We start from the raw sequence: 26,546 nt of genomic DNA, 5'->3' as shown, positions 1-26,546 counted from the left end.
ATGGGAAGATTGATTATTTCTTTGACATATCTTCTTGTGGAGTAACTTCAGCATGTATATATTTTAAGCTACTACTTAAATTGCGCACACACATTAACATAATAGGAGTATAGTTACATAACCAAAGCATACCTGTAATTACCAGCCATCTCCAGTGAAACCAAGAAAACCAGTTAGGCACCCTAGGCATTTGTGAAAACTTATCAATGATATGATGGTTATTATCTAACTGAATTTGAATAGTTTGAGAAAAATCAGACAAATTAAAACAACCCATTCCTGGGCACTGTTCACATCCCATATGTTCTTTTAACAGTAAATAGTCTGTAGTTGTAAGATTTTGGAGCGCTACAATTTGCACTTCTCCTAATTCTTGGTTGAGTTCCAACAGTATAGATCCAGTCAAATTTGTTGTTTTACTGTATGCACAGGCCAGCTTAGATATCTCCTTCATTCCCATGGCAAGTCCAGGAGCTGGTGGGATGAGTGCATCTACAGCTGTAGCAGTGCGTGGATCTTTGTTGGGGTTTTTTGATGATCATCTTCTGGCATGAGTCTTCCAGAGAGTGCTGATGTTGGAAGTTCTCTTTCATATCGTTTCTTAGTTCATTTTCGGGGTAGCCCAATTAGGCTTTGATCCTCTGTATAAACACAAACAGACCCTTTGCCTACACTTTTATATGTCCTTTATATCATTGTGTAGAACTCATTAGAGGTCACCACATAGGAACTGCATTTTTTTTTTTAATCATTAATCTACACTTACATGACGAATACTTACGAATACTTTGTTTACTAGGCTCTCCCCTATACCAGGTCCCCCCTATATACTCCTTTACAGTCACTGTCCATCAGCGTAGCAACCTGTTGTAGAATCACTACTTGTCTTCTCTGTGTTGTACAGCCCTCCCCTTTCTCCCACCCCGCTATGGATGCTAATCTTAATACCCCCCTACTTCTCCCCCCCTTATCCCTCCCTACCCACCCATCCTCCCCAGTCCCTTTCCCTTTGGTACCTGTTAGTCCATTCTTGAGTTCTGTGATTCTGCTGCTGTTTTGTTCCTTCAGTTTTTCCTTTGTTCTTATATTCCACAGATGAGTGAAATCATTTGGTATTTCTCTTTCTCTGCTTGGCTTGTTTCACTGAGCAAAATACCCTCCAGCTCCATCCATGTTGCTGCAAATGGTTGGATTTGCCCTTTTCTTATGGCTGAATAGTATTCCATTGTGTATATGTACCACATCTTCTTTATCCATTCATCTATCGATGGACATTTAGGTTGCTTCCAATTCTTGGCTATTGTAAATAGTGCTGCGATAAACATAGGGGTGCACTGATCTTTCTCATACTTGATTGCTGCATTCTTAGGGTAAATTCCTAGGAGTGCAATTCCTGGGTCAAATGGTAAGTCTGTTTTGAGCATTTTGATGTACCTCCATACTGCTTTCCACAATGGTTGAACAAGTTTACATTCCCACCAGCAGTGTAGGAGGGTACCCCTTTCTCCACAGCCTCGCCAACATTTGTTGTTGTTTGTCTTTTGGATGGCAGCCATCCTTACTGGTGTGAGGTGATACCTCATTGTAGTTTTAATTTGCATTTCTCTGATAATTAGCGATGTGGAGCATCTTTTCATGTGTCTGTTGGCCATCTGTATTTCTTTTTTGGAGAACCGTCTGTTCAGTTCCTTTGCCCATTTTTTAATTGGGTTATTTGTTTTTTGTTTGTTGAGGCGTGTGAGCTCTTTATATATTCTGGACGTCAAGCCTTTATCGGATGTATCATTTTCAAAGATATTCTCCCATACTGTAGGGTTTCTTTTTGTTCTATTGATGGTGTCTTTTGCTGTACAGAAGCTTTTCAGCTTAATATACTCCCACTTGTTCATTTTTGTTGTTGTTTTCCTTGCCCGGGGAGATATGTTCAAGAAGAGATCAGTCATGTTTATGTCTAAGAGGTTTTCGCCTATGTTTTCTTCCAAGAGTTTAATGGTTTCATGACTTACATTCAGGTCTTTGATCCATTTTGAGTTTACTTTTGTATATGGGGTTAGACGATGGTCCAGTTTCATTCTCCTACATGTAGCTGTCCAGTTTTGCCAGCACCATCTGTTGAAGAGACTGTCATTTCGCCATTGTATGTCCATGGCTCCTTTATCAAATATTAATTGACCATATATGTCTGAGTTAATGTCTGGATTCTCTAGTCTGTTCAATTGGTCTGTGGCTCTGTTCTTGTGCCAGTACCAAATTGTCTTGATTACTATGGCTTTATAATAGAGCTTGAAGTTGGGGAGTGAGATCCCCCCTACTTTATTCTTCTTTCTCAGGATTGCTTTGGCTATTCGGGGTCTTTGGTGGTTCCATATGAATTTTTGAATTATTTGATCCAGTTCATTGAAGAATGTTGCTGGTAGTTTCATAGGGATTGCATCAAATCTGTATATTGCTTTGGGCAGGATGGCCATTTTGACGATATTAATTCTTCCTAGCCATGAGCATGGGATGCGTTTCCATCTGTTAGTGTCCCCTTTAATTTCTTTTAAGAGTGACTTGTAGTTTTCAGAATATAAGTCTTTCACTTCTTTGGTTAGGTTTATTCCTAGGTATTTTATTTTTTTTGATGCAATTGTGAATGGAGTTGTTTTCCTGATTTCTCTTTCTGTTGGTTCATGGTTGGTATATAGGAAAGCCACAGATTTCTGTGTGTTGATTTTGTATCCTGCAACTTTGCTGTAATCCGATATCAGTTCTAGTAGTTCTGGGGTGGAGTCTTTAGGGTTTTTTATGTACAGTATCATGTCATCTGCAAATAGTGACAGTTTGACTTCTTTTTTGCCAATCTGGATTCCTTGTATTTTTTTGTTTTGTCTGATTGCCGTGGCTAGGACCTCTAGTACAATGTTAAATAACAGTGGGGAGAGTGGGCATCCCTGTCTAGTTCCCGATCTCAGCGGAAATGCTTTCAGCTTCTCGCTGTTCAATATAATGTTGGCTGTGGGTTTTTCATAGATGGCCTTTATTATGTTGAGGTACTTGCCCTCTATTCCCATTTTGCTGAGAGTTTTTATCATGAATGGATGTTGAACTTTGTCAAATGCTTTTTCAGCATCTATGGAGATGATCATGTGGTTTTTGTCTTTCTTTTTGTTGATGTGGTGGATGATATTGATGGACTTTCGAATGTTGTGCCATCCTTGCATCCCTGGGATGAATCCCACTTGGTCATGGTGTACGATGGTTTTGATGTATTTTTGAATTCGGTTTGCTAAAATTTTGTTGAGTATTTTTGCGTCTACGTTCATCAGGGATATTGGTCTATAGTTTTCTTTTTTGGTGGTGTCTTTGCCTGGTTTTGGTATTAGGGTGATGTTAGCTTCATAGAATGAGTTTGGGAGTATCCCCTCCTCTTCTATTTCTTGGAAAACTTTAAGGAGAATGGGTATTATGTCTTCCCTGTATGTCTGATAAAATTCCGAGGTAAATCCATCTGGCCCGGGGGTTTTGTTCTTTGGTAGTTTTTTGATTACCGCTTCAATTTCGTTGCTGGTAATTGGTCTGTTTAGATTTTCTGTTTCTTTTTAGGTCAGTCTTGGAAGGTTGTATTTTTCTAGGAAGTTGTCCATTTCTCCTAGGTTTCCCAGCTTGTTAGCATATAGGTTTTCATAGTAGTCTCTAATAATTCTTTGTATTTCTGCGGGATCTGTTGTGATTTTTCCTTTCTCATTTCTGATACTGTTGATTTGTGTTGACTCTCTTTTCCTCTTAATAAGTCTGGCTAGAGGCTTATCTATTTTGTTTTTCTCGAACAACCAGCTCTTGGTTTCATTGATTTTTGCTATTGTTTTATTCTTCTCAATTTTATTTATTTCTTCTCTGATCTTTATTATGTCCCTCCTTCTGCTGACCTTAGGCCTCATTTGTTCTTCTTTTTCCAATTTTGATAGTTGTGACATTAGACCGTTCATTTGGGATTGCTCTTCCTTTTTTAAATATGCTTGGAGTGCTATATACTTTCCTCTTAAGACTGCTTTTGCTGCGTCCCACAGAAGTTGGGGCTTAGTGTTGTTGTTGTCATTTGTTTCCATATATTGCTGGATCTCCATTTTGATTTGGTCATTGATCCATTGATTATTTAGGAGCGTGTTGTTTAGCCTCCATGTGTTTGTGAGCCTTTTTGCTTTCTTTGAACAGTTTATTTCTAGTTTAATGCCTTTGTGGTCTGAAAAGTTGGTTGGTAGGATTTCAATCTTTTGGAATTTACTGAGGCTCTTTTTGTGTCCTAGTATGTGGTCTATTCTGGAGAATGTTCCATGTGCACTTGAGAAGAACGTGTATCCTGTTGCTTTTGGATGTAGAGTTCTGTAGATGTCTATTAGGTCCATCTGTTCTAGTGTGTTGTTCAGTGCCTCTGTGTCCTTACTTATTTTCTGTCTGGTGGATCTGTCCTTTGGAGTGAGTGGTGTGTTGAAGTCTCCTAGAATGAATGCATTGCATTCTATTTCCTCCTTTAGTTCTGTTAATATTTGTTTCAGGTATGTTGGTGCTCCTCTATTGGGTGCATATATATTTATAATGGTTATATCCTCTTGATGGACTGAGCCCTTTATCATTATGTAATGTCCTTCTTTGTCTTTTGTTACTTTCTTTATTTTGAAGTCTGTTTTGTCTGATACCAGAATTGCAACACCTGCTTTCTTCTCTCTGTTGTTTGCTTGAAATATCTTTTTCCATCCCTTGACTTTAAGTCTGTGCGCGTCTTTGGGTTTGAGGTGAGTCTCTTGTAAGCAGCATATGGATGGATCTTGCTTTTTTATCCATTCTATTACTCTGTGTCTTTTGATTGGTGCATTCAGTCCATTTACATTTAGGGTGATTATTGAAAGGTATGAATTTATTGCCATTGCAGGCTTTAAGTTTGTGGTTACCAAAGGTTTAGGGTTAGCTTCTTTACTGTCTTACTGTCTAACTTAACTCGCTTGTTGAGCTATTATAAACACAATCTGATTATTCTTTATTTCTCTCCCTTCTTATTCCTCCTCCTCCCTTCTTCATATGTTGGGTATTTTGTTGTGTGCTCTTTTTAGGAGTGTTCCCATCTAGAGCAGTCCCTGTAGGATGCCCTGTAGAGGTGGTTTGTGGGAGGCAAATTCCCTCAACTTTTGCTTGTCTGGGAATTGTTTAATCCCTCCTTCATATTTAAATGATATTCGTGCTGGATACAGTAGTCTTGGTTCGAGGCCCTTCTGTTTCATTGCATTAAGTATATCATGCCATTCTCTTCTGGCCTGTAGGGTTTCTGTTGAGAAGTCTGATGATAGCCTGATGGGTTTTCCTTTGTAGGTAACCTTTTTTTTCTCTCTGGCTGCTTGTAATACTTTGTCCTTGTCTTTGATCTTTGCCATTTTAATTATTATGTGTCTTGGTGTTGCCCTCCTTGGATCCCTTGTCATGGGAGTTCTGTGTACCTCTGTGGTCTGAGAGGCCATTTCTTCCCCTAGTTTGGGGAAATTTTCAGCAATTATTTCTTCAAAGACATTTTCTATCCCCTTTTCTCTCTCTACTTCTTCTGGAATGCCTATGATTCTTATATTATTTCTTTTATATTGATCACTCAGCTCTCTTAAAATTCTTTCATTCCTGGAGATCCTTTTATCTCTCTCTGCATCAGCTTCTCTGCGTTCCTGTTCTCTGTTTTCTAGTCCATTAATGGTCTCTTGCATCTCGTCCATTCTGTTTTGAAGTCCTTCCAGAGCTTGTTTTATTTCTGAATTCTCCTTCCTTAGTTCTTGCATATTTCTCTGCAAGTCCATCAGCATGGTTATGACTTTTGTTTTGAATTCTTTTTCAGGTAGACTGGCTAAATCTATCTCCCCAGATTCCTTCTCAGGGGAAGATGTAGCAGATGCCGAAGCTGTCTGGGTTAGTCTTGTCTGGATCATATTTTTTTGCCTTTTCATGTTGACAGGTGCTATTGACTGTCAGCTGGGAGGGCCAAAATTTTCACTTACTACTGGCCTTTCTTTACTGGGGCAACTGCGACCCCTAGTGGCTTGTGTTGGGTAATTGCGTGTAGAGTGGGTCTTTGTGTCTTGCCCGGCCGGAAGGGAGAAATTTCCCTTTCTGTGGGCGGAATTTGTCTCAGGCTGCTTCTCTGCTTTCGCAGCGCCCGGTGGGGTAATGGATGGGGTGGCTGCTTGACTGTTTGCCTCCGTGAGGGGTCTCAGAGCTGTTGCCCAGGGGGTTAGTGCACCCGGTTTTCCCTGTAATTTCCAGCTGCTGTACTGTGACCTGGGTTGTTTCCGTCAAGCTGTTAAGTCCCTGTCCCTTTAAGACTTTCAAAAAGCCCCCGCTTTTCTTTGTCACAGGGGCATCAGCTTCAGCACCCGCTCTGAGGTCTTACCCCCTGTTCTCCCAGTATCCAGGGCCCCCTGGGCATATACTGTGTCTGCGCTCTGGCCCGGATGGCTGGGGCTGGGTGTTCGGCAGTCCTGGGCTCCGTCTCCCTCCCGCTCTGCCTATTGTTCTCCCGCCGGGAGCTGGGGGGAGGGGCGCTCGGGTCCCGCAGGGCCGGGGCTTGTATCTTACCCCTTTCACCAGTCACTGGGTTCTCGCTGGTGTAGCTGCAGTCTGGCCACTGTCCTGCATCTTCTGGTCTCTCTTTTAGGGCTAGTTGTGTTTGTTGTATTTTCAAAAGTATATATGTTTTTGGGAGGAGATTCCCACTGTCCTACTCACGCCGCCATGTTGGCTCCGCCCTCCATCCCCCACTTCTTTTTTTAAGGAGCATTCCAATCATGGAATGCTTGTGTCCTCTTGTGCGAGTGAATGATATTGTTGCCTCAACATTAGCACTTGAATGGTACTCACTCTTTCTCTAACAAAAGTTATCAGCCGATTTAGTATACAGGGTCCTAAAGTGAGGAGTAGTATAAGAATAAGTAAAGGCCCAGTCAAGGTGGATATCAAGGTTGTAAGCCACGGAGATCTAGTAAACCAGGACTCAAATAGCCCTTGGCCGGCCTCCCGTTCTCTCTTTCTTTGATCTAACCTTTCCCTAAGTTTTGACATTGAATCTCTTACTATTCCAGAATGGTCTGCGTAAAAGCAGCATTCTTCCTTTAAGGCTGCACACAATCCTCCTTCTTTTAAAAACAACAGATCTAGTCCCCATCTGTTATGCAAGACTACTTCAGACAGGGAGGTTAGAGATTCTTCAAGTTTGGTAATGGATTGTTCTATAGTCTTTAGGTCTTCATCAATTGCTGTCCTCAACCCCGCATAATGTTGGTTCCCTTGGATAATGGCGGCTGTCCCTGTTCCTACTCCGGCTGTGACTCCTATTCCTAATAACACAGCTAAGGTCAGCAAAATTGGCTCTCTTCTATATCTATGTCTTGGTTCAAATTCAGCTACGAATGAGAAATCATCATGATACATCAATCTAGGCACTAACTGAACCATGATACAGAAGTCGTGGGAAGAATTGAAGGTGGAAGTAGAGACACATGGGGTCAATCCAGTATTACAGGCCCACCACCCTTCGGGAGGAGGGACTAGATACTCATTTTCACCTGAGGAATTTACGGATATGGTTTCATTACACAAAGCTTCATGAGTGGGGGGAACTGAACCTAAACATTTTCCTCTTCCAGTCACCTCGGTCAGGGTCAGCTTCTTATGGTTTCCCCAGCTACAGATCTCGTGGCTGGTCGTTCTGTTAAAACTGCCCAACAGCCCCAATCCTTCATAGTAACGAGGTCCAGAGGAGAAACACAACCAACAGGATTTAGTAGTATTAGGGTTTGTGGTGTTTAGAACTTGGAAAGCCCCCTCAAGAAGATTGAAGAGGTGTTGTCCGGTGTCAGGAAAGGGGGCTATTTGGTCAGGGGTGGGGGCAGCAGAAATAGTGGTAGGGTCTACCGGAGGCACCGGAGTCTGCTTCAGGATCGAGGTTGGGAGACGCGGTTGATTTCTTAGGACAGAATTAGGTCCTATTGGGGCAGCTGGAAGGGTCTCAACTTTGAGTCTGACAGTAAATATAAGGCCTTTGTCATATCCAGATTTATAATATCTAAGTCCCCACTGTCGTCCAGTGATCCACCCATCATACTGGCGTCCCTTATCACTGAACGTGATATTTAAGGGGATGCATAGTCCTGTCCACTCACAGTCAGGGGATGTGCGGTTCTGGGCTACTTTAAGGAGGTCCCAATCAGACACAGGATTCCAATAAACATTACCCGTAGTCTCACAACCCCAGGAGTTACAATAAAAAGATTGCAAGCCCCCACATTGTTGGGTTTGTTGGTAGGTTCGTCCGTCACGGGGGCAGACATAGAAAGTAGTGGTCTTTATCTGCTGGCGTGCGGCCGGATTTCTGCACCCAAAGCTCCATAAGCCACTCTGGCTCTGGGCTTGTTTTCCTCTGACGTAATACGCCGAAGTCACGGGCCTGACCCTGTTTGCCTGCATCCAGCTAAGCTCAGGTATATTCCAGTCTCCTATTCCAGCGACTAAGGCGCAAACATCAGGGTGCAGGGACAGCCACCAGGTTTTAAGAGGAGCAACCTTAGAAACGGACCACACTGTCTCCCCTGTTTGGGAACAGACCTGCCATGTCAGTAGTCTAGGTTCGTGGGGGTTGGGGTCCTGAAGAGTGGGGAGTAACTGGGCTATCAGAATCATCAGTGACACAATCATTCTTACACAAGCGAAGTTTAAGAGGGTTATCAGTTCGAATTACTCGCCAATCCGGGCCTGGTTGAGGCGCTCTCTTCAGATGTGAAGCGTGGACCCAGGAGGAGATGCCATCCACTTTCACAGCTGTGGGAGTAGTCAAAAGGACGATGAAGGGTCCTTTCCACCGGGGCTCAAGATTTCCCGTTCAGTGTCGTCTCACGTAGACAGAGTCTCCCACTTGGAACTGATGAGGTACTAAGATGTCCTCTGGCCGATAGACTTCTCGGATAGAGGCCCACACTTCTTTCTGCACAGCTCCTAGAGCCCGTAACCTTTCAAGCAGAAACTTATTAGTCACACATTCAGAGGATGTATGGAGGTGAGCTGCATTTAGCGGAGCTGGAGCTCCGAACATTATTTCAAAAGGTGTTAGTTTAAAACGGCTGGGGGTGTTTCTGACTCGAAATAAGGTGAAAGGAAGGAGGACTAACCAATCACATAAACCAGTCTCTATGGATAATTTAGTCAGGGTCTCTTTTAGAGTTCTATTCATCCTTTCTACCTGTCCTGAGCTCTGGGGTCTATATGCACAGTGCAATTTCCAATCTGTCCCCAGGATCTTGGCCAATCCCTGACTTACCTGGGCAACAAAGGCAGGACCGTTGTCAGAGCCGATTACCTTTGGGATCCCGAACCTGGGAAATATTTCTTCAAGGATCTTCTTGGACACCATCTGAGCTGTCTCACTTTTGGTGGGGAACGCCTCTGCCCATCCTGAAAAGGTGTCTAGGAAAACTAGGAGGTACTTATATCCATACTTAGCAGGCTTAATTTCAGTGAAGTCAACTTCCCAGTAGGCTCCTGGCCGATCTCCTCGAAGTCTCTTTCCGCATACTACTTGATGTTTGTTCACATTTACTAATTGGCAAGGAACACAATTTCTTACAACCTCGTCTGCCAGTTTTCCCAAACCGATGACATGATAAGGGGAATCCCAAACCAAGGTTTTTGGATTATTGGCCCCCAAATGTGTCAACTGATGTAATTGCCTTAAGTATTCTCCTGCCTTTTTCTGGGGCAGGATAATTTTCCCATCTTCTGACTTATACATTCCAAGGGGTGGGGATTTTTGGATCCCCAACTTGTCCATCCGAGCAAGATCCTCGGGGGTATACTGAAAGCTCTTACTACATGTAGCTTCCGGGTACACCTGGAGGGGTAAGATATTCGTTCCCTGGGCTGCTTGTTTTGCGGCTTGGTCCGCCCTTCTGTTTCCTTGAGCTATTGGAGAGTCACTTTTTTGATGCCCAGGACAATGTATTATTGCTACTTCTCTAGGCCTGTGGATGGCTTCTAACAGATCCAAGATTTCCTGTTTGTTCTTAACATCTTTCCCGGCAGAAGTCAGCAGCCCTCTCTGTCTATACATAGCCCCGTGTATATGAGCAGTGGCAAAAGCGTAACGGCTGTCAGTGTAGATGTTAAGTCTCTTACCTTCTGCCATCTTTAAGGCCTGAGTCAGGGCGACGAGCTCAGCTCGCTGCGCAGAAGTGCCCGTTGGGAGTCCGCTGGCCCACACAATTCGGTCATCATCTACTACTGCAGCTCCTGCCATCCTCTTACCTTCCATGATGTAACTGCTCCCGTCTGTGTACCAGGTCAGGAGTCCCGGTCCTTCTAAGGGCTGATCTCGTAAGTCCCGACGGGTCCCCATCTCCTCAGCCAGGATTTCCTGGCAGGTATGAAGCACTTCTTTTCCCACATCGGGGAGCAGAGTAGCTGGGTTTAGGATGGCGGGCGGGGCAAATTCCACACGATCACGATTCAGGAGTAAGGTTTGATAGTGAGTCATTCTGGCATTTGACATCCATCTTTCGGGTGGTTGTCAAATTACGCTTTCCAGCGCATGTGGAGCAACCACAGTGAGTTTTTGTCCCAGCGTTAGCTTGTCAGAATCCTTAACTAAGAGGGCCACAGCTGCCACTACTCTCAAACAAGTGGGCCATCCGCTACTTATGGGGTCTAATTTTTTAGACAAATAGGCGACAGGTCTCTTCCATGGTCCCCACTGTTGGGTCAATACTCCTCGAGCTACTCCATTCCGTTCATCCACGAAAAGGATAAATGGCTTAGTTACGTCTGGCAATGCCAGAGCGGGTGCCGAGAGGAGGGCCTTTTTGATATCATCAAAGGCCTGTTGTTGTTCAGATCCCCAAACAAACGGGGCTGCTCCTTTAGTAAGGGGATACAGAGGGGCAGCCAAAGAAGCATATCTGGGTGTCCACAGTCTACAAAACCCTGCTGTCCCCAGAAACTCGCGAACCTGGCGTGCAGTAGTGGGAACCGGAATCTGCGTCACAGTCTGCTTTCGGGCTTCAGTAAGCCACCTTTTCCCATTTCTCAGGGAATATCCCAAATAAGTCACTTGTTGTCGGCAGATCTGTGCCTTCTTAGCGGATGCCCTGTACCCCAATTTGGCAAGCTCAGCCAAAAGGGCTCCAGTGGCCTTTTGGCAGGTTCTCCGAGTAGGGGTGGCTATCAATAAGTCATCAACATATTGTAACAAAGTTACCTGTGGGTTAGAAGCTTGGTAGAAAGCCAAGTCTTGATGTAGAGCCTCGTCCAAGAGGGTAGGCGAGTTCTTAAATCCTTGTGGCAAACGAGTCCAGGTCAATTGTCCAGTAGTTCCTGTGGAGGGATCTTTCCACTCAAAGGCAAACAGCGGTTGGCTGCTCTGGTGCAAGCGCAGACAAAAGAAAGCATCTTTTAAATCTATAACTGAATACCAAGTGTTTTCCGGGGCCAGGGAGCTTAGTAGGTTATAAGGATTTGGCATGGTGGGGTGAATGTCCTGTGTCCTTTTGTTAACTTCTCTTAAATCTTGTACTGGTCGGTAGTCTCCCGTTCCTGCCTTTTTTACAGGCAGCAAGGGGGTGTTCCATGGGGATTGACATTTTACTAATATCCCCTGTTCCATAAGCTTCTGGATATGTGGCCTAATTCCATCCCTGGCTTCTTTACTCGTTGGATATTGTCTCACAGTTACTGGTAAGGCTGAAGCTTTTAGTTCTATGACTACAGGGGGCTGGTTCTTGGCGAGCCCCATGCCGGCTGTTTCCGCCCAGGCTCCTGGGAACCGGTCAAACCACTCCTGACTAATTTTGGAGGGCTCCGGTCCCTTAAAAAGACGGTATTCATCTTCTAATCTTATGGTCAGGACGCTTAAGCTCAAAGGTTTATTCTCTTGATTGGTCACCAGAGGTTCCCCAGCTTGAAAAGATATTTGGGCCCCCACTTTGGTTAAGATGTCTCTTCCTAACAGGGGTGTGGGGCATTCCGGTATGACAAGGAATGAGTGGTTTACTCGTCCTACTCCTAAATCCACTGTTCTTCAGGTAGTCCACACATATTGTTTCTGGCCTGTAGCCCTGATCACCCAAGATTTTTTATCAGAGAGGGGGCCCTTTGTCTGAGTCAATACAGAATGTTGAGCACCGGTGTCTACCAGGAACTCAACGGGTTGCCCCTCCACTTTCAGAGTTACCCTGGGCTCGGGGAGGGGCTCCGAGCCCCGTCTTCCCTAATCTTCGTCTTCCAGCAGAGACAACACCTTCTTCGGAGGCTTTTTTAGTGGCTTTTTAGGGCATTCTTTTACCCAGTGCCCTTTTTCCTTGCAATATGCACATTGATCTTTATCCAAAGGAGGCCGGTTGCCCAGGTGCCCTGCCTTACTAGTTCTGCTGCTAGAGGGCGGGCATCCCTTACCTTCTACCACTGCGGCCAAGATCCTTGTTAAATTTTTCTCATGCTTCCTGTCCCTTTTTTCCTCTTTACTTTCTCTTTCCTTCTCCTTCCTCAATTCCTTTTCTTCCTCAGTCTCTCTCTTATGATAAACTTTCTCAGCTTCTTTCACTAAATCTCTCAGCGACAAATCTTGTAAGCCTTCCAATCTCTGAAGCTTCTTTCTAATATTGGGTGCTGATTGCCCAATAAAAGCAAGAGCCACTGAGGCACTGTGCTCCTCGGAAGTGGGGTCAAAGGGAGTATACCACCTGAAGGCTTCCATCAGGCGTTCTAAGAACACTACAGGTGCCTCAGCGGCTCCCTGACTGACCTCTCTTACCTTGGCCAAATTGGTGGGGTGCCTCACGGCCCCGCAAAGACCCGCCACCAGAGCCTGGCGATAGATGGTTAGTCGCTCCCTACCTTCTGGAGAATTAAAGTCCCCGTTGGGTCTGGTCAGTGGGAACCCCCTTTCTATATCATGAGGGAGTTGTGATGGTCGTCCGTCAGCTCCAGGCACGTTCTTTCGTGCTTCCAGGAGGATCCTTTCTCTTTCTTCCGTGGTGAAGAGCACCTGTAAAATCTGCTGACTGTCATCCCAAGTGGGCTGGTGAGAAAACATTAGGGACTCTATCAGTCCAGTTAGTTTCTGCGGTTCTTCTGAAAAAGGAGGGTGGTTAGCTTTCCAGTTGTATAAATCAGCAGAGGAGAATGGCCAATATTGCAGAGGTTGGAAAGGCGGGTCCCCTTCCTCTCCGAGGATGGGGGCCCCATAAGATCGGAGGGGAAAAATACCTGGCGGGTCCACTGCGGCCCCTCGGCGGCGTCGAGTTCCCTGGGCCGGTCCTGGAGGCGGCCCCATTGCCCCGGTGCCTGAAGCTAGAGGCAATGGGGGCGCTGGGGCTGGGGGCACCGGGGCTGGAGGCGCCGGGGCTGAGGGCGCCGGGGCTGGAGGCGCCGGGGCTGGGGCAGGAGGGTAGGGAGGGGGATCATCAACCATGAGTAAATCTTGAGTGTCAGGGTGAATTTTGGTAGTTTCTTTTTCCTTGCTCTGAAGTTGAGCCTGGGCCACTAAGACTCGAGAGCTCATTTTCCTTTGCACCCAGGGCTTTACCCAGGGTGGTGGATTTTCCACTAACTCCTGCCAGACCACAATGTAGGGTTGCTGATCCGGATGTCCTTGAGACGAATTCTGAAAAACAACAGCTTTTACTGCAAGTAAAGTGGAGAGGTCAAAAGTCCCCTCCGGGGGCCACCCAACGTTAAAAGTGGGCCACTCAGGGGTACAGAAAGTCTGCCATAGCCCCTTCTTAACTTCTACTGACAAATTGTGTGCCCTCGCTCTCACTTCTGTCCAATGATCTAACGTCAAACTGAGTGGAGTCGTTACCGTCTGTCCCATGGTCAGTATAACAATTATTAGACATGTAAAGGACACAAAAAACAGAGACACACAGAGATTAGACACACAGCGGCCACACTTAGTTTTCTTCAGATTTCTGACCAAAAACCGAAAAGAATCAGTGGGCTGATACTCTTGGCGCCCGAATATCAACCTTATCTCATCAGATTCACTTTGCCGGAAAAACAGATGAGAGGTCACCAGGCGTCCCTGGCCCTCCAACCTCCCCGAGGCGTCCCCCAGGGTTGCAGCCTGTGGTTCTCCAAGTACGTCTACTGACCGCAGTCTCGATCCCTTTATGGGATCGGGACGACTGCCAGACAAGGGTACCCTTTTCAGAATTCTGACCGGTCTCATCAAGAAACAGAACACAGAACACAGACAACTCAAGGCGCCACTTAATCTTACCTCTCCCTCCAAGGGCGACTTTCAGGAGTGAAACGGGGCGAGCGCACGATCCCGGACGAGCCCCCAAATGTTGGATTCTCCCAGAGGAGAGCGCCGCCCCAAATCACTCACAGAAGGCGTCTCTTGATGCAACAAGCAAGAGGAATTTATTCAGAAACCAGCTAGCTGGGGTCCAAGTGTCAGCCCGACGCCACGGGTCTCAACAAGGACCCCGAGCACTCAAAGCCAGAGGTTTTTATAGCATTTTCAAAGAGGGCAGTACTTTTCCACAAGCACATCACAGTGTTTTTCCAAAAACACATAAATTTCGGCTGACACCACATCCTGGGGGTCTGGCGAGATAAGATCACCTTCGGAATGTCAGGGTGGTTCTTAGTAAGATAAGCTTGGTATGTATGATTAACTGATTGAGGTTAGCTAACTAAAGGTCACTGTAATCAATACTGGCTGACTAACTTGTTTTTCAAGGTTTTAATATTTTCCTATTTTCTTCCTTCTAGGTTAGAAAATGGTGTCTAAGCTTTTAAGATGGCTATGCTTATGCTAACTTTCTATCCTTAAAAAGGTTGATTCTTAGTGAAGGATTCTACAGCGCCAAACTCCCCAAGTGTGCCTGCCCACCAGACACCCTATCTTGCAAGACCGTCATTAAAGCCTCGCTCCGCTGTGCTCTTTGTCTCCGTGTCCACTTAATGAATTTAGACCAGGTGAGTGTGTTTCTCACAGGTCTCAGGAATTGATCTAGTTGGTTTACTAGGCCAAGAGGATCTTCTAGCAATGCTTAAAACTTCTAACTTCTGTACCCGTGAGAGGAGCATTAACAAATTTCCCCTTGTCCTAGTGGGACCTCTCTCAGTGGAAACGTCTTGGGATTCCTGGTGGATTCTTCAGAAGGCAAGGGGAAACTCTAAGTCTTTCTTACATTTGTTAAGTCCAGGGAGAGGAAATCTTGGGGCAAAATACCTCTAAACTGAAATCAGTCAAAGGGAGAAATAAAGTTTAAAATCTATTTACTACTCACAAGCTGCAGTCTGGAGCCATTTTTCTCTTTCAGGCACCAGCATCAGCCAAAAACTGGCCCTCCCCCTCACCTCTCAGGTACAGAATAGCCCTCCATTGGCCAGGTAATTACCTATTGATATGGAGATGAACTTCTTTCTACCAGAGGAAAGCTGCAAATGCACTAAAGCCATACTTCTTTTCTTTTCTTTTTTTTAACTTTACTTATAGGCTATTTTTTTTTCTGACTCTAAATAGTCTGCAACTCAGGAAATCAATTTAGCATGCAGGCGCAGCCGTAAACAACATAGTAAAAGGCAGGAAGGATTCCACCTCAAAGATTGCATTTTAATACCCAGGAGGTCAAGAAATAAGACTCTCAACTTACTTATTAGCAAACAGACAATAACTCTGCCCCCCTTGGAAGAAGGGCAGCTAGTCCTGATATGCTCTCAAACCAGGAAGCTGCCATCCTGGGAGGGGACTAAAAGCAGTAAATTTCTTGTGTTAAGCTAATTTTGTAGAATTACCCAGAGGACTGATAAGAAATATAATGTCTCATCAAAGATACTTGAGACCACCTAACAAGTCTACACTTCTGGTGCCGGCCACACTCTTAAAGAATTCTTAAAGAGGGAACCCCCAACCCCTGGGGCACTGCTCTCTCTCAGGCCACCAGCACCCTCAAAGTGCACAACCTTTTAACTTAAAACTTTCTCTCTCTAACCTCCCAGGGTGCCGCTCTCTCCTGAGGCAGCCTCACTTTCTCCAGGAGTAACTCCAAACAAAACTCTCACTCTGCCTCACCACCGTGTCTCCGCCTCTCAACTCCCCGTGGCGGCTGGGCTGCGGCAGGGAAAGGGACTGAGGAAAACACACAACGCTCTCTCAACACCAGGGCTTGACCTGGGAGGTCTCTTGTAATTCTTCCCTAGCTTTCTCTTCTCTGGTGTTAGGGGAAGCGCCTTTGGTAACCAACAGATTCTTCAGGTGAACTGGAGGCTTTATTACCATCAAAAAATAACTCAAACCTGGCAAAGCCAGTTTTCATCTGATCTAATTTTAATCCAGACAAAACAGCAAAATTTGATCATCTTCTGTTTGTCCTTAACCCGGTACAGGAGGCATCCCCCCAGTACCGTAACCTTCTCCCCAGCAGGCTATCTGGGGGGAACTCCAAGGGGGCTCATCTGGTTCTCTTTCTCTGCTTCTTTAGGCCTAGAATTTGTATTTCCCATCCTTCAAGAGGTCCCTGTGTTTGAGATCTCTGTGTACACAACCCCCCATAATGGAAGTTTCTTGTACATACCCCGATATTACACGTCTCAGCTACACACACTCGACCTCTGAAAAATGCCCAACTACCAAGGCAGTACTTATAGCTTAATTTTCTTACTTTGGCTCGTGCACAAGGTTGCCTGGTTGCCGCAGTGCCTGCATTTTCTCCCATGCGTCGGTCACGCTGTCTCCACACAACAGTCTCGGGTCTCCCCTTGGCTTCCGTGCAATGGTGAGATGCCCAGACATAGCAGGCTGCCCAAAGCCGGGCGGGACTTGTCTTCCCACTCTGCTTGGGCTTCCACCTCGCACAGGCAAGAGGATCCCAGACAAGCCCCCAAATTGTGAGAAACACACTCACTGGTCTAAATTCAATAAGTGGACATGGAGACAAAGACAAGAGCGGAGCGAGGCTTTAATGACGGTCTTGCAAGATAGGGTGTCTGGTGGGCAGGCACACTTGGGGAGTTTGGCGCCAATAATTTATCTCCTAGTACGTGAGTCTCTCTCCTGGTTCTTCATCGGCCAAGTACTACAGGGTTCATATTCTTTCCCGGACGTCGCCTAAGCCGGTTATATCTTTCTTTACATTTGTCTTATTATGGGTAGGTTTGAAAATCTCAAACAGGTATTGCCAGGCCCTTATCAATTCCCCCACCTCCACTCTCAGCCTGAGCAGCTTCCACCACGTGGCCCTTTGTTCATACTTTACTGTTAAAATGTTTAAACATCCTAGTGGGAATAAATCACATTTAGGTTTTATACTCTTTCTTAACACTTTATCTCTAAATAAAACCCTGTACCTTGCTCTCCTACTGATGCCGGGGTTCTTGTTTGTGGAGCCGAAGAATGAGCTTCATAAACTGTCAAGGTAAGAGAGCAAGGTACAGGCTTTTATTTAGAGATAAAGTGAAAGGACAGAGCTCCCAGCTCTCGCTGGGAGGGGACAAGAGAGCCCATAGTAGTGCGTTGTCTAGGGGGTTTTATAGGCAGTTGAGGATTTTTCGAGAACATGAAAAAACTTAGGGGTGTGGACTTGTTAAGTGGTCTCTCAATATTAAAAATTAACATAAGGAATTTCCTGCCTTGATTTCTCTCCAGGACACTGGCGCCTTGGTCTGCGAGCACATCAAAAGGCTGCCTGCCTAGCCCCCAAGGTGGGCTGAGGTATTGTCTATTTGCTAAAGAATCCTGCCTCTGGAACTTCCTGGGTGTTAAAATGCAATCTTATCTTTAAGATGGAATTTTTCCTGCCTTTTAGCATGCCGTCTACAGCTGGGTCTGCATGCTAAGTTAGTCGCTCAGTTTGCAAAATCACCTTGTCAGATCTGAAGGAGAAAAGACAGCGCATAGGCCTGGGCCTTTTAGCATGCTAAAGTGAATCTTACACATGGTTACAAATGATTAGCATAATAAAACGTGCTACTCTTCTTTATCTGGGGAACATTAACTGATCTCACTGAAGAATGATTCTAGAGCTTAATGTTTAACATAGAGTTTTAGTAGGGGGGTTTCCTTGCATGTAGTTACATTGCTCTGACTGCAAATATCTCGCCCTGCTCCCTCCGGAGGCTCTCACCCTCCTCTGACTACATCCATGGTCCCTGTCTCACTACCTTGACTGTTTGTGAAGCTCATTCTTCAGCTTCGTGAACAAGAACCCCGGCATCACAAGTATAAACACTACAGAGATTTGTTTCAAGGTTCCATCACTGGAATGAAGGCAGTTGTCTGGGATCACAAAGAAACACTTAAAATTCAGATTTTTCAGTGCTACTTCCTGAAAAACTGTCAGATTGCACTGTAATCGCAGGAATGACGGAGGCTGGGGGTGAACAGGGGCCCAAGTGAGACAGGGACAGTGGATGTAGTCAGAGTAGGGTTGAGAGCCTCCGGAGGGGGCAGGGCGGGATATTTACAGTCAGAGCAATGTAACTACATGCAAGGAAACCCCCCTGCTAAAACTCTATGTTAAGCATTGAGCTCTAGAATCATTCTTCAGTGAGATCAGTTAATGTTCCCCAGATAAAGAAGAGTAACATGTTTTATTATGCTAACCATTTATAATCATGTGTAAAGTTCACTTTAGCATACTAAAAGGCCCAGGCCTATGTGCTGTCTTTCCTTCTTCAGATCTAATGAAGTGATTTTGCAAACTGGGCAACTAATTTAGCAAGTAATCCCAGGCATAAACAACATGTAAAAGGCAAGAAGGATTCCACCTTAAAGATAAGATTGCATTTTAATACCCAAAAAGTTAAAACGTTAGCAATTCTTCACTTACTCTTTAGCAAACAATGTCTCAGCCCACCTTGGGGGCTGAGCAGGTGGCCTTGTTTCATATGCCCCCAGACCAAGATGCTAGTATCTCAGGGAGAAATCATCATCAGAAGTTGCTTGTGTTAAGTTAATTCTAAATATTCAGAGACCACTAAACAAGTCCATACCCCCAAGTTTTTTTCATGTTTTCGAAAAATCCCAGCTACCTATAAAACCCCCTAGACAACGCACCACTACAGACTTTCTTGTCCCCTCCTGGCATGAGCCGAGAGCTCTGTCCTTTCACTTTCTCTCTAAATAAAAGCCTGTACCTTACTCTCCTACCTTGACTGTTTGTGAAACTCATTCTTCAGCTCCGCAAACAAAAACCCCAGCATCACAAGGGTGTTTTCCATCCCAATCCCGCACACTCTTCTTGGGCTCAGGAACCCTCCCTGGCTCCCACCAGCTTTGCTCAGCCACCACCAACTCCCCAGGCTGCAAGGCTCCGCAGCAGGCACCCAGAGCCCTATCTGGTGGCATCCCAGAACCATAGGAGTGGGCTGGATGGGGAGTGGAGACCCGTGCACATTCTCTGCCAGCCCTGCATACTTGGGGGTCTAACCCAGACCCATCCATGCCACATCTTCCCTTCACCTCTTCTGGGTGCCTGGAGACCCTTTGCTGGGTCCCCAGACTGGGCCCACACCTCCTGGGCTTTGCTCAGAGCTCACCCTCCTACTCAGAACAAGCCTCGGCCACCCTGCCTCTGGCCCCGCATGCCTCACCTCTGGCTGGCTATATGCCTATTGTCCTTATCCTGTGGTGGTGGCCAGCTGGGCCACAACCTGATGCCATGACCATGGACCTTATTCTTAATAAGGTCCCATGCTTTATTCCCATGGCAGGCATGCAATATGTGTGCTGGGCAGGGAGGACATGGGCCACCCACCTCACTCAGGGCCAAGTTTGTGTGCAGAGACCTTGGCCATGGACTGCCAGCCTCCAGCAGGTCCCTCATTCCTCCATGCCCCACTGGCAGTGATCAGGCAGTGCCCACCCATGTGCAGGCGGCCAGCCAGGCATAACCCGAGTGCCAAGAGAGACCTGAGCAACCCACAGGGCAGCTCTCCTCCTCCTCTGACCAGAGACAGGCCCCCAGGAGAGAACAGCTCAGGCTAGGATGGAAAGAACCTGGCCTGTGGAGTGGACACCAAGGTCAGCTATAAGGTTTTGTCTTGTGAACAGAAATTCCTGCCGGACGTCTGCCTTGGAGCACCAGGCAAGGCCAAGCGAGCCCACCCATGACCAGTGCTTCATTCCTGTAGCTCCCGGCTGGAAGGGGTTCCCGGCAAGTTCACTCTGGATTTGGTGAGACCAAAATACAACAGAACATTGTAGTTAAAAGGATTTATACCAAGCTTTATTCGCACAGTGGTAGGTTGAGTGCCACAATCATGTCTGCATTCAGGAAGCCTGTCTGTCCCTGCCTCTTCTCCAGACTTTGGTCTGCCCCAAGCATTGGGCGGAGCTCTTTATATGGCAACACAGGCAATATTGGCTTAAGTGCCAACTTGCCTATAAGTATTAGCCTAGCAGGAGACCAATTACATCATCAAGTAGATTAGGGCCAAGTGAGGATCTTGGCTGTAGGAACTTCCCTTTCCCCTACAGTCCCCAAAGTCAAGCCTGCAGGACCACAGACCCTTAAGAGCCTCCTGCCTTGCAGTTCTCTGGGCAGAAACCCTGCCTAGCCTTGGGTGGGAGGCAAGAGGAGCCAGAGAGGGGTCTCTGAGGGTCCTGGGGAGTTACAGAGGCCTGCATATATGAGTCCAGGTTTTAGTCCTTTAGTCCCCACCATTCCTCAGATTAAGGACAACCAGGCAAAAAATTAATTAATTTTACCCACACTGTTAAGGGTAAACTTAATGTTTTCAGTGCTTTCCCAACAAAGGAGCATAGCAATACTTTAGAACATCTTGTGTCTCTGCTAAAATAAAACATAGGTTACAGCAAAATAAAAGATTTGTGAATTTGGCTAAGATTATGATGTCTATGCATTGTTAGTCTTTGGAGATAAATACATCCATAAATTGGAATCTGTGTGCTGGCAGTTTATTGCCTGATGTGAGGAATCAACATGAAAATACAAAGGGAAGAGGGCTGCACAGGTTTCTGTGAGGTTGTATAGGCTGTCTACAGCTTCAGTAATGCTAGGAAACAAACACTCCCAAAACCTCAGGAGCACAGAAGCTTCTATGCAGAGGACACTTTTCAGGTGGATACAAGGCTGAGGCCTGGGGATCTCATTCCAGTTTGCAAGCCATCCGGGGCTGCTTCTAGCCTAACCTGAGCAGGTTCACCTTAGCCAGCAAATCTCTGCTCCACAAGTCCTCATCTTCCTCCTGGGGAAGTGGGTTTCCTCAGGGCAGGCTCATGGTGATGGAAGAGGTGCAAGAGGGCAAGCAGGAACAGGCTTGAACTCCCGAGGCCAACGCTTGAACCCAGCACATTGGCACTTCTGCACATTCCATGAGCATCATCAAGTCACACTGCTGAGTTCACGGTCAACAGATACGGAAACAGAGACTACCACTTATGGAAGAAGCTAAGATGCAAGGGGGAGAGGGTGGACATGTGTGGGGGTGAGAAATTGAGACCACTGACCAACAATGCAATCTATGCCAACCCCTAAAGCATCTGGGGCAAGATGGGAAGGGTATCCTTTAAGGGTCTGACCCTGAAGCTGAGACTTGACCAGAGCAACAGAAGCAAAGAATCCTAAATTCCCCAATAATCACCTCAAGATGAGTTTATTCTTTTGGATTAGAAAGAAGAGTCTGGAGGAGCTGCTTTTAGAGTCCAGGGTCTTTGGGAGAAGACCAGAAATTAGATGCTGTTTTAGCTGATCTTAAACACCAGCCATGCCTTCCCCACAATACTTCTAATTCTGGTACACTCTCTCCTTTGTAAAGAGCAAACAGATAACTGCAGAATATTTCTCTGAACTGGAGACACAGGCCTGGGTCTGAGTGAGACAGGGTGCCTAGGGGTGCAAAACTTAACGGAGGCACTGCTCTCAGGGCCATGCCTGTGCAAGGTCAGCATCTGAACAAGCCTAAGAGCCAGTTCCTCCTTTCCCTGAATGCCTTAGGCATCCACTCACCTTACCTAGTCTCAGCCCAATTTAAAAAACCAACAGAAACAATCCTCAGCCTCAGATTAAGAGATGTTCATAGCTTACAAAAGGATGCTAATAGAGGGAAATATTTGCTACACAGGACAAAGATAATTTACCATTTAAAGCGTCCATAAATTGATAAAAGGCTTAGCAAAATGGAATGCTTGGAAAAAGATTCATATGTGCAGATCCCAGAAATAGATCCCAGAAATACAGATGGCCACTGATATCGGACAAGATGTTCACCCCAACTTCGTTTTTAAAATGCAAATTACAAAGGAGGATTGTGGTGGACATTGCAGCAATTTTCCTAGAATTCCACTTTGTAACAGATTTTCAGGGGATTGAACTCCTGCTTATCTCCGAATTGACCTCCTAATGGGTCTCAGGCAGACTAATCCTATTGCAATTGCAAGAAGAGCGGGTGCAGAGCCCTGGGCCCAGCCAACAGTGCTGAAGAGCAGAGGGGAAAAAAGGAAACTGGGTATGGCTTTGATCACCACAGGACTAATCTAGGCATGAAGCCCACAGGCCCCACCTCCAAGTCTTCTGGAAGTTGATAAACGCCTTTAATGTGTAAGAATTTGATGGGTCTTTCAGCAACTTGAAGTCAAAGCTTCCAACTGCTATCAATCACCACTTTTCATTCATCATAGTGATAATGGACCATATTTTGCTGTACCCCATGTTGGCCAGGGTCCATGAAAAGGAGCATTCCTGCCCAGCTATTGAGGGTGTTGACTGGTGTAAGCTCTTCTAAGGGCAAGTGACATTTAAAACTCATATGCTTATCCCTATAGTTCCATTTCTATATACATGCATTTTGCATTTGCAATGGACCATAAACACATACACCTTCATGCAAGATAATCCATAATGGCAGTAACAGTGAAACATCCCAATGTTCACAACTAAGAGATCAAGCAAATTGTATTTCCAAAAAAGGATTACTGTGCAGCCTTGAAAACAAGAGGCAGACGTGCCCATGGTATGAGTGATATGAAACAATCCTTGAGATTCAGGGGTAGTCAGAAAAGTTTAAACTAGAATATTAAGTTATTACTGGCAGGGTGATCAACATCCCAAGAACTGTTCCAGGGACTTTGCACTATTTTCAACCTCATTCTATAGATGAAATTGAGTTGTGTTAAAAAAAAATGGTAAGATTCCATGTAGGCTTGCACTATAGGAGCAGACTTTCATTAAGGATTGGTAAAATTTAAGGATAGCTGTCTTGCCAATGGGTTTCAGCCCGGGACAAGTTCACTATGGATTCAACGATACCAAAAAAAAAAAAAATGACAATGGAACATTCTTGGGGTGAAAGGGTTCATACCCAACTTTATTACCTTGGTGGCAGGTCAATCACTAGAATCCTGTCTACTCAGAGCGAGTCTGCATGCAGCAAGCTGGTATCTGTCTCTGGGCCTCGCTGTCCTTGGTGCTGCCACCAATTCAGCCTCTGCTCTCCTGCAGCTCTGCGGTAGCCCAGAGCACTGGGCGGAGCCCTTTATAGAGTCACAGCAAAGAATTGCCCACATGAGTGTAACGCAAGCCCACGAGGGCCAGGTGAGAATCCTGGCCATAGGAACCTTCACTTTCTCCACACTGTCCTTAAGGGACTGTATTGTAGGATTTTAACGTGAGGACATTTGCTATTCTATGCTGATTCCATTTTTTATACAGTGTACACACACCTTACCTTTTCACTTAAAATCTCATTTAGGAATTAGGACTATGTTTCCGCAGCCATAAGTAAAGAGCATTAAAGTTTCAGGCATCCGCGAGGGGTGGCCTCACTTCTTCCCAACAGAACAGCCGATCTGAGCCTGACCTGAGCATGAAGCCTCCAGGTAGATGAGACATACTGGGTAGGGTCTCTCAAAAAAATACACATTTTACCAACTAACCTTGTGGGAAAGTCCTGATAACTGGCCCAAATTTAAGGCAGGTGCTAAAACCCAAAACTCTTGACTGACCACCCCAGGTGCCCCAAACATGCTCAATCAGATCTGCTGGAATGTCTCCTACTTTGTGGCACTCCAGAGCCCTGGAATCCGCACATTAGGAAAATCACCCAGGAGCCGGCGACGTCGCTCCTGCACGAAAGCTCACGCCCCGCCGGGGCTCCCGGTCGCTGCGGCCGCGGCCCCGGCGGGGCTGGCTCCCCTTCGTAGGTGCCCCGAGGCCGCAGCAACAGGCAACCACGGCCCTCCGAACCCACGCGCCCCGCCGCCGGCTCCCAGCGTCACTAACGGTATGCCGGGCTGCCCGGCGAGAGGGAACATCCGGGAACTGGGGGCAGCTCTGCAGGAGAGAGGTATGGGCTGGAACCCCGCACTTCGCCGGCTACCAGCCGAAGGCGGAGTCGTCCAAGCCTTCCGGACCAGCGCCCTTTCGCTACAGCCGGGTCTCACGGCTGGCGGCCGACGTCACCATCCTGCGACCGCCCAGGAACGCTTGAACTACGTGATCGCGGAGAACAGTGCGGCGCACCATGTGACCTACCTACCCGGTCAGTTCTGGACCCGGAAAGCCGGCACCCCTCCATTCAGTGGACGGTGAGTACAACGGAGCTTGAACCGCCAGCCTCGGTCCCCCGGCGCCTGGGTGAGGGGCGTGGTCCAGCCTGCCGGGAGATGGGGCGCGGGGCTCGAGCCAGGGCGTTGGAGTTGGGCTTCTGCGCTCCTTTTAGCACGGTTTAAAATTTGATACAGTTCTTTCCAGTCTAGTTTTATCGATTTGTTTTTAGGTCATAGTGTTTCCTACGTAAAATAGCGTAGCCTTCTTTACTCATGATGCGGTGAGCGTTTCCTCAAGCCATTGTACGTCTTTTCCGGTTTTGTTGAGATGTAAATGACAAAATTGTGTTTGTGAAGTGTACAGCGTGACAGTCTTATTACATAAACATTGTGAAATGGTTACGAGTTCCATTAAACAATTTAAAACATTATTTTAATGACAGCCTAGTAACAATATATACCCAATGCATGGATACGGTATAAATTATTCATTGTTCTCCTTATGGGTGAGTGTTGTTTCCAAATTCTCACTAATATAAGTGCACTGCAGTGAACTCCTCACATGGAAATGTTCACTCCCTCTTAGTTCTTCAGGATAGTTAAAGGTAGGTCCATTACATGGATATAAAGAACATGCATTTTTTCTAACTGTTCCTGATAATACATTTTCCATGTATACTTCTGCTGCATCAAACATTACGTTTAACTTCAGGTCAATCTGTCATAGAATTGGTTTGTCATTATTTTTATAGTATCATAGGTTGCAGGAGAAGACAGGAAAGGCTGGGAGGGTGCACGTCGCCTGTGGTATGGTTTCCAGGAAACTGATTATGTGGATGCAGCTAGCAGCCCAGTAGCGTGGAGACCCTGTGCAGGACACAAATGAGTGTACATTCTTTGATTTATTCACTCACTTATTCATTCATTAAGCAAGTACTTATATACCAGAACACAGAGCTAGCGGCTGGGGATTCACCTGTTTGTGCATTCATACACCTCACAGCCTAGTGGAGGGAGAAAGATTTTAATCCAACAATCAGCAAAAAAGTACAGTGTCACACCTGTCATTTGTGTAATTGTTGAGTGTTATCTGTAAACTTAGGGAGTGGGCTTGCTCTGTTCCAGTCAGGATCTGGGGCTGGCTTTCCTGCTGAGGAAGCAGCTGAGTAGAGGCTGATGTGACATGTAGGGATTACCCACAGGCAGAGGTAAAACAGGAACCGGATGCACAGGTGGCCACTCCTAAACCAGAGCCACTCTGGTATAGTCAGGAGAGTGTGAAAGTGAGAGATGATGACAGTCATCTGTGGGCTGTCCCCCCGACCTTCACCACCAGTATCTTACGAATCACACTTCTCACTCTTCACTTTTGGATTCATGCAAACCAAAGACATGGCACTTGTAGGATGGCATTTAATCACACCTTCTCTAGTTCCCTTTTGATTTTTACCTGATCTGACAAGAGACAGCTCCTTTGTTCTCCTGTAGCTGGGGAGACCCTGGCTCTGATCAGTTTGAATCTGGGCTGTGAGCTTGATTTCTGTGTCATCTTGGCAAGTTTGTTACTCTCCCTGTGCCTCACTTTGTTCATCTGTAAAATTGGGTTAATAGTACCACATCATGGAATTTTGTAAGAAATGTGTAATGCCAGTAGGGTGGCTTAGTTATTATAAGCATGAAAAAAAGTTTTGTTCTTATTTTCATTATACCTGGGACCAGTTTGGGGGAAACTGCAAGAGGAATGCAGGAGTTCTGGGTGGGGAGAGGGGCAGAAGCAGATCTCAATTGCAGAAGGACCAAATTCTCAGCATGTGTACCTGGGTAAACCCTCTCCTCTAGGAAGTGGGATGGCACTAAGAAATCCTGAGGGAGGGATCAACTGTGGGGTCCATTTCAGGGTGAATGCCTAGGCAGAGGCAGAGAGGGAGCCAAAGGAGAGCCAGCCAAAGGTGTGTAAGGCCAGTGGGCATGTGTTGAACTGGTCAGAGTCCAGCCATATTTTATAGTTGCAAAAAAGATAGCAGAGATTATG

General features: G+C 46.0%; 1 protein-coding gene across 1 annotated transcript; it reads right to left on the bottom strand.

Annotated features, from left to right (window-relative positions):
- Nucleotides 1-8,629: 8,629 nt before the first annotated feature.
- LOC130683983 (uncharacterized) lies at nucleotides 8,630-13,867 on the bottom strand. Its single transcript, XM_057503276.1, is given in 3 exon segments — nucleotides 8,630-13,192; nucleotides 13,261-13,344; nucleotides 13,568-13,867. Coding segments are annotated over 3 exon segments (4,947 nt in total).
- Nucleotides 13,868-26,546: the final 12,679 nt, after the last annotated feature.

This window comes from Manis pentadactyla, chromosome 5, assembly GCF_030020395.1.
Source record: "Manis pentadactyla isolate mManPen7 chromosome 5, mManPen7.hap1, whole genome shotgun sequence".
Lineage (NCBI taxonomy): Eukaryota > Metazoa > Chordata > Mammalia > Pholidota > Manidae > Manis > Manis pentadactyla.
This window is presented reverse-complemented; position numbering and strand designations above follow the sequence as displayed.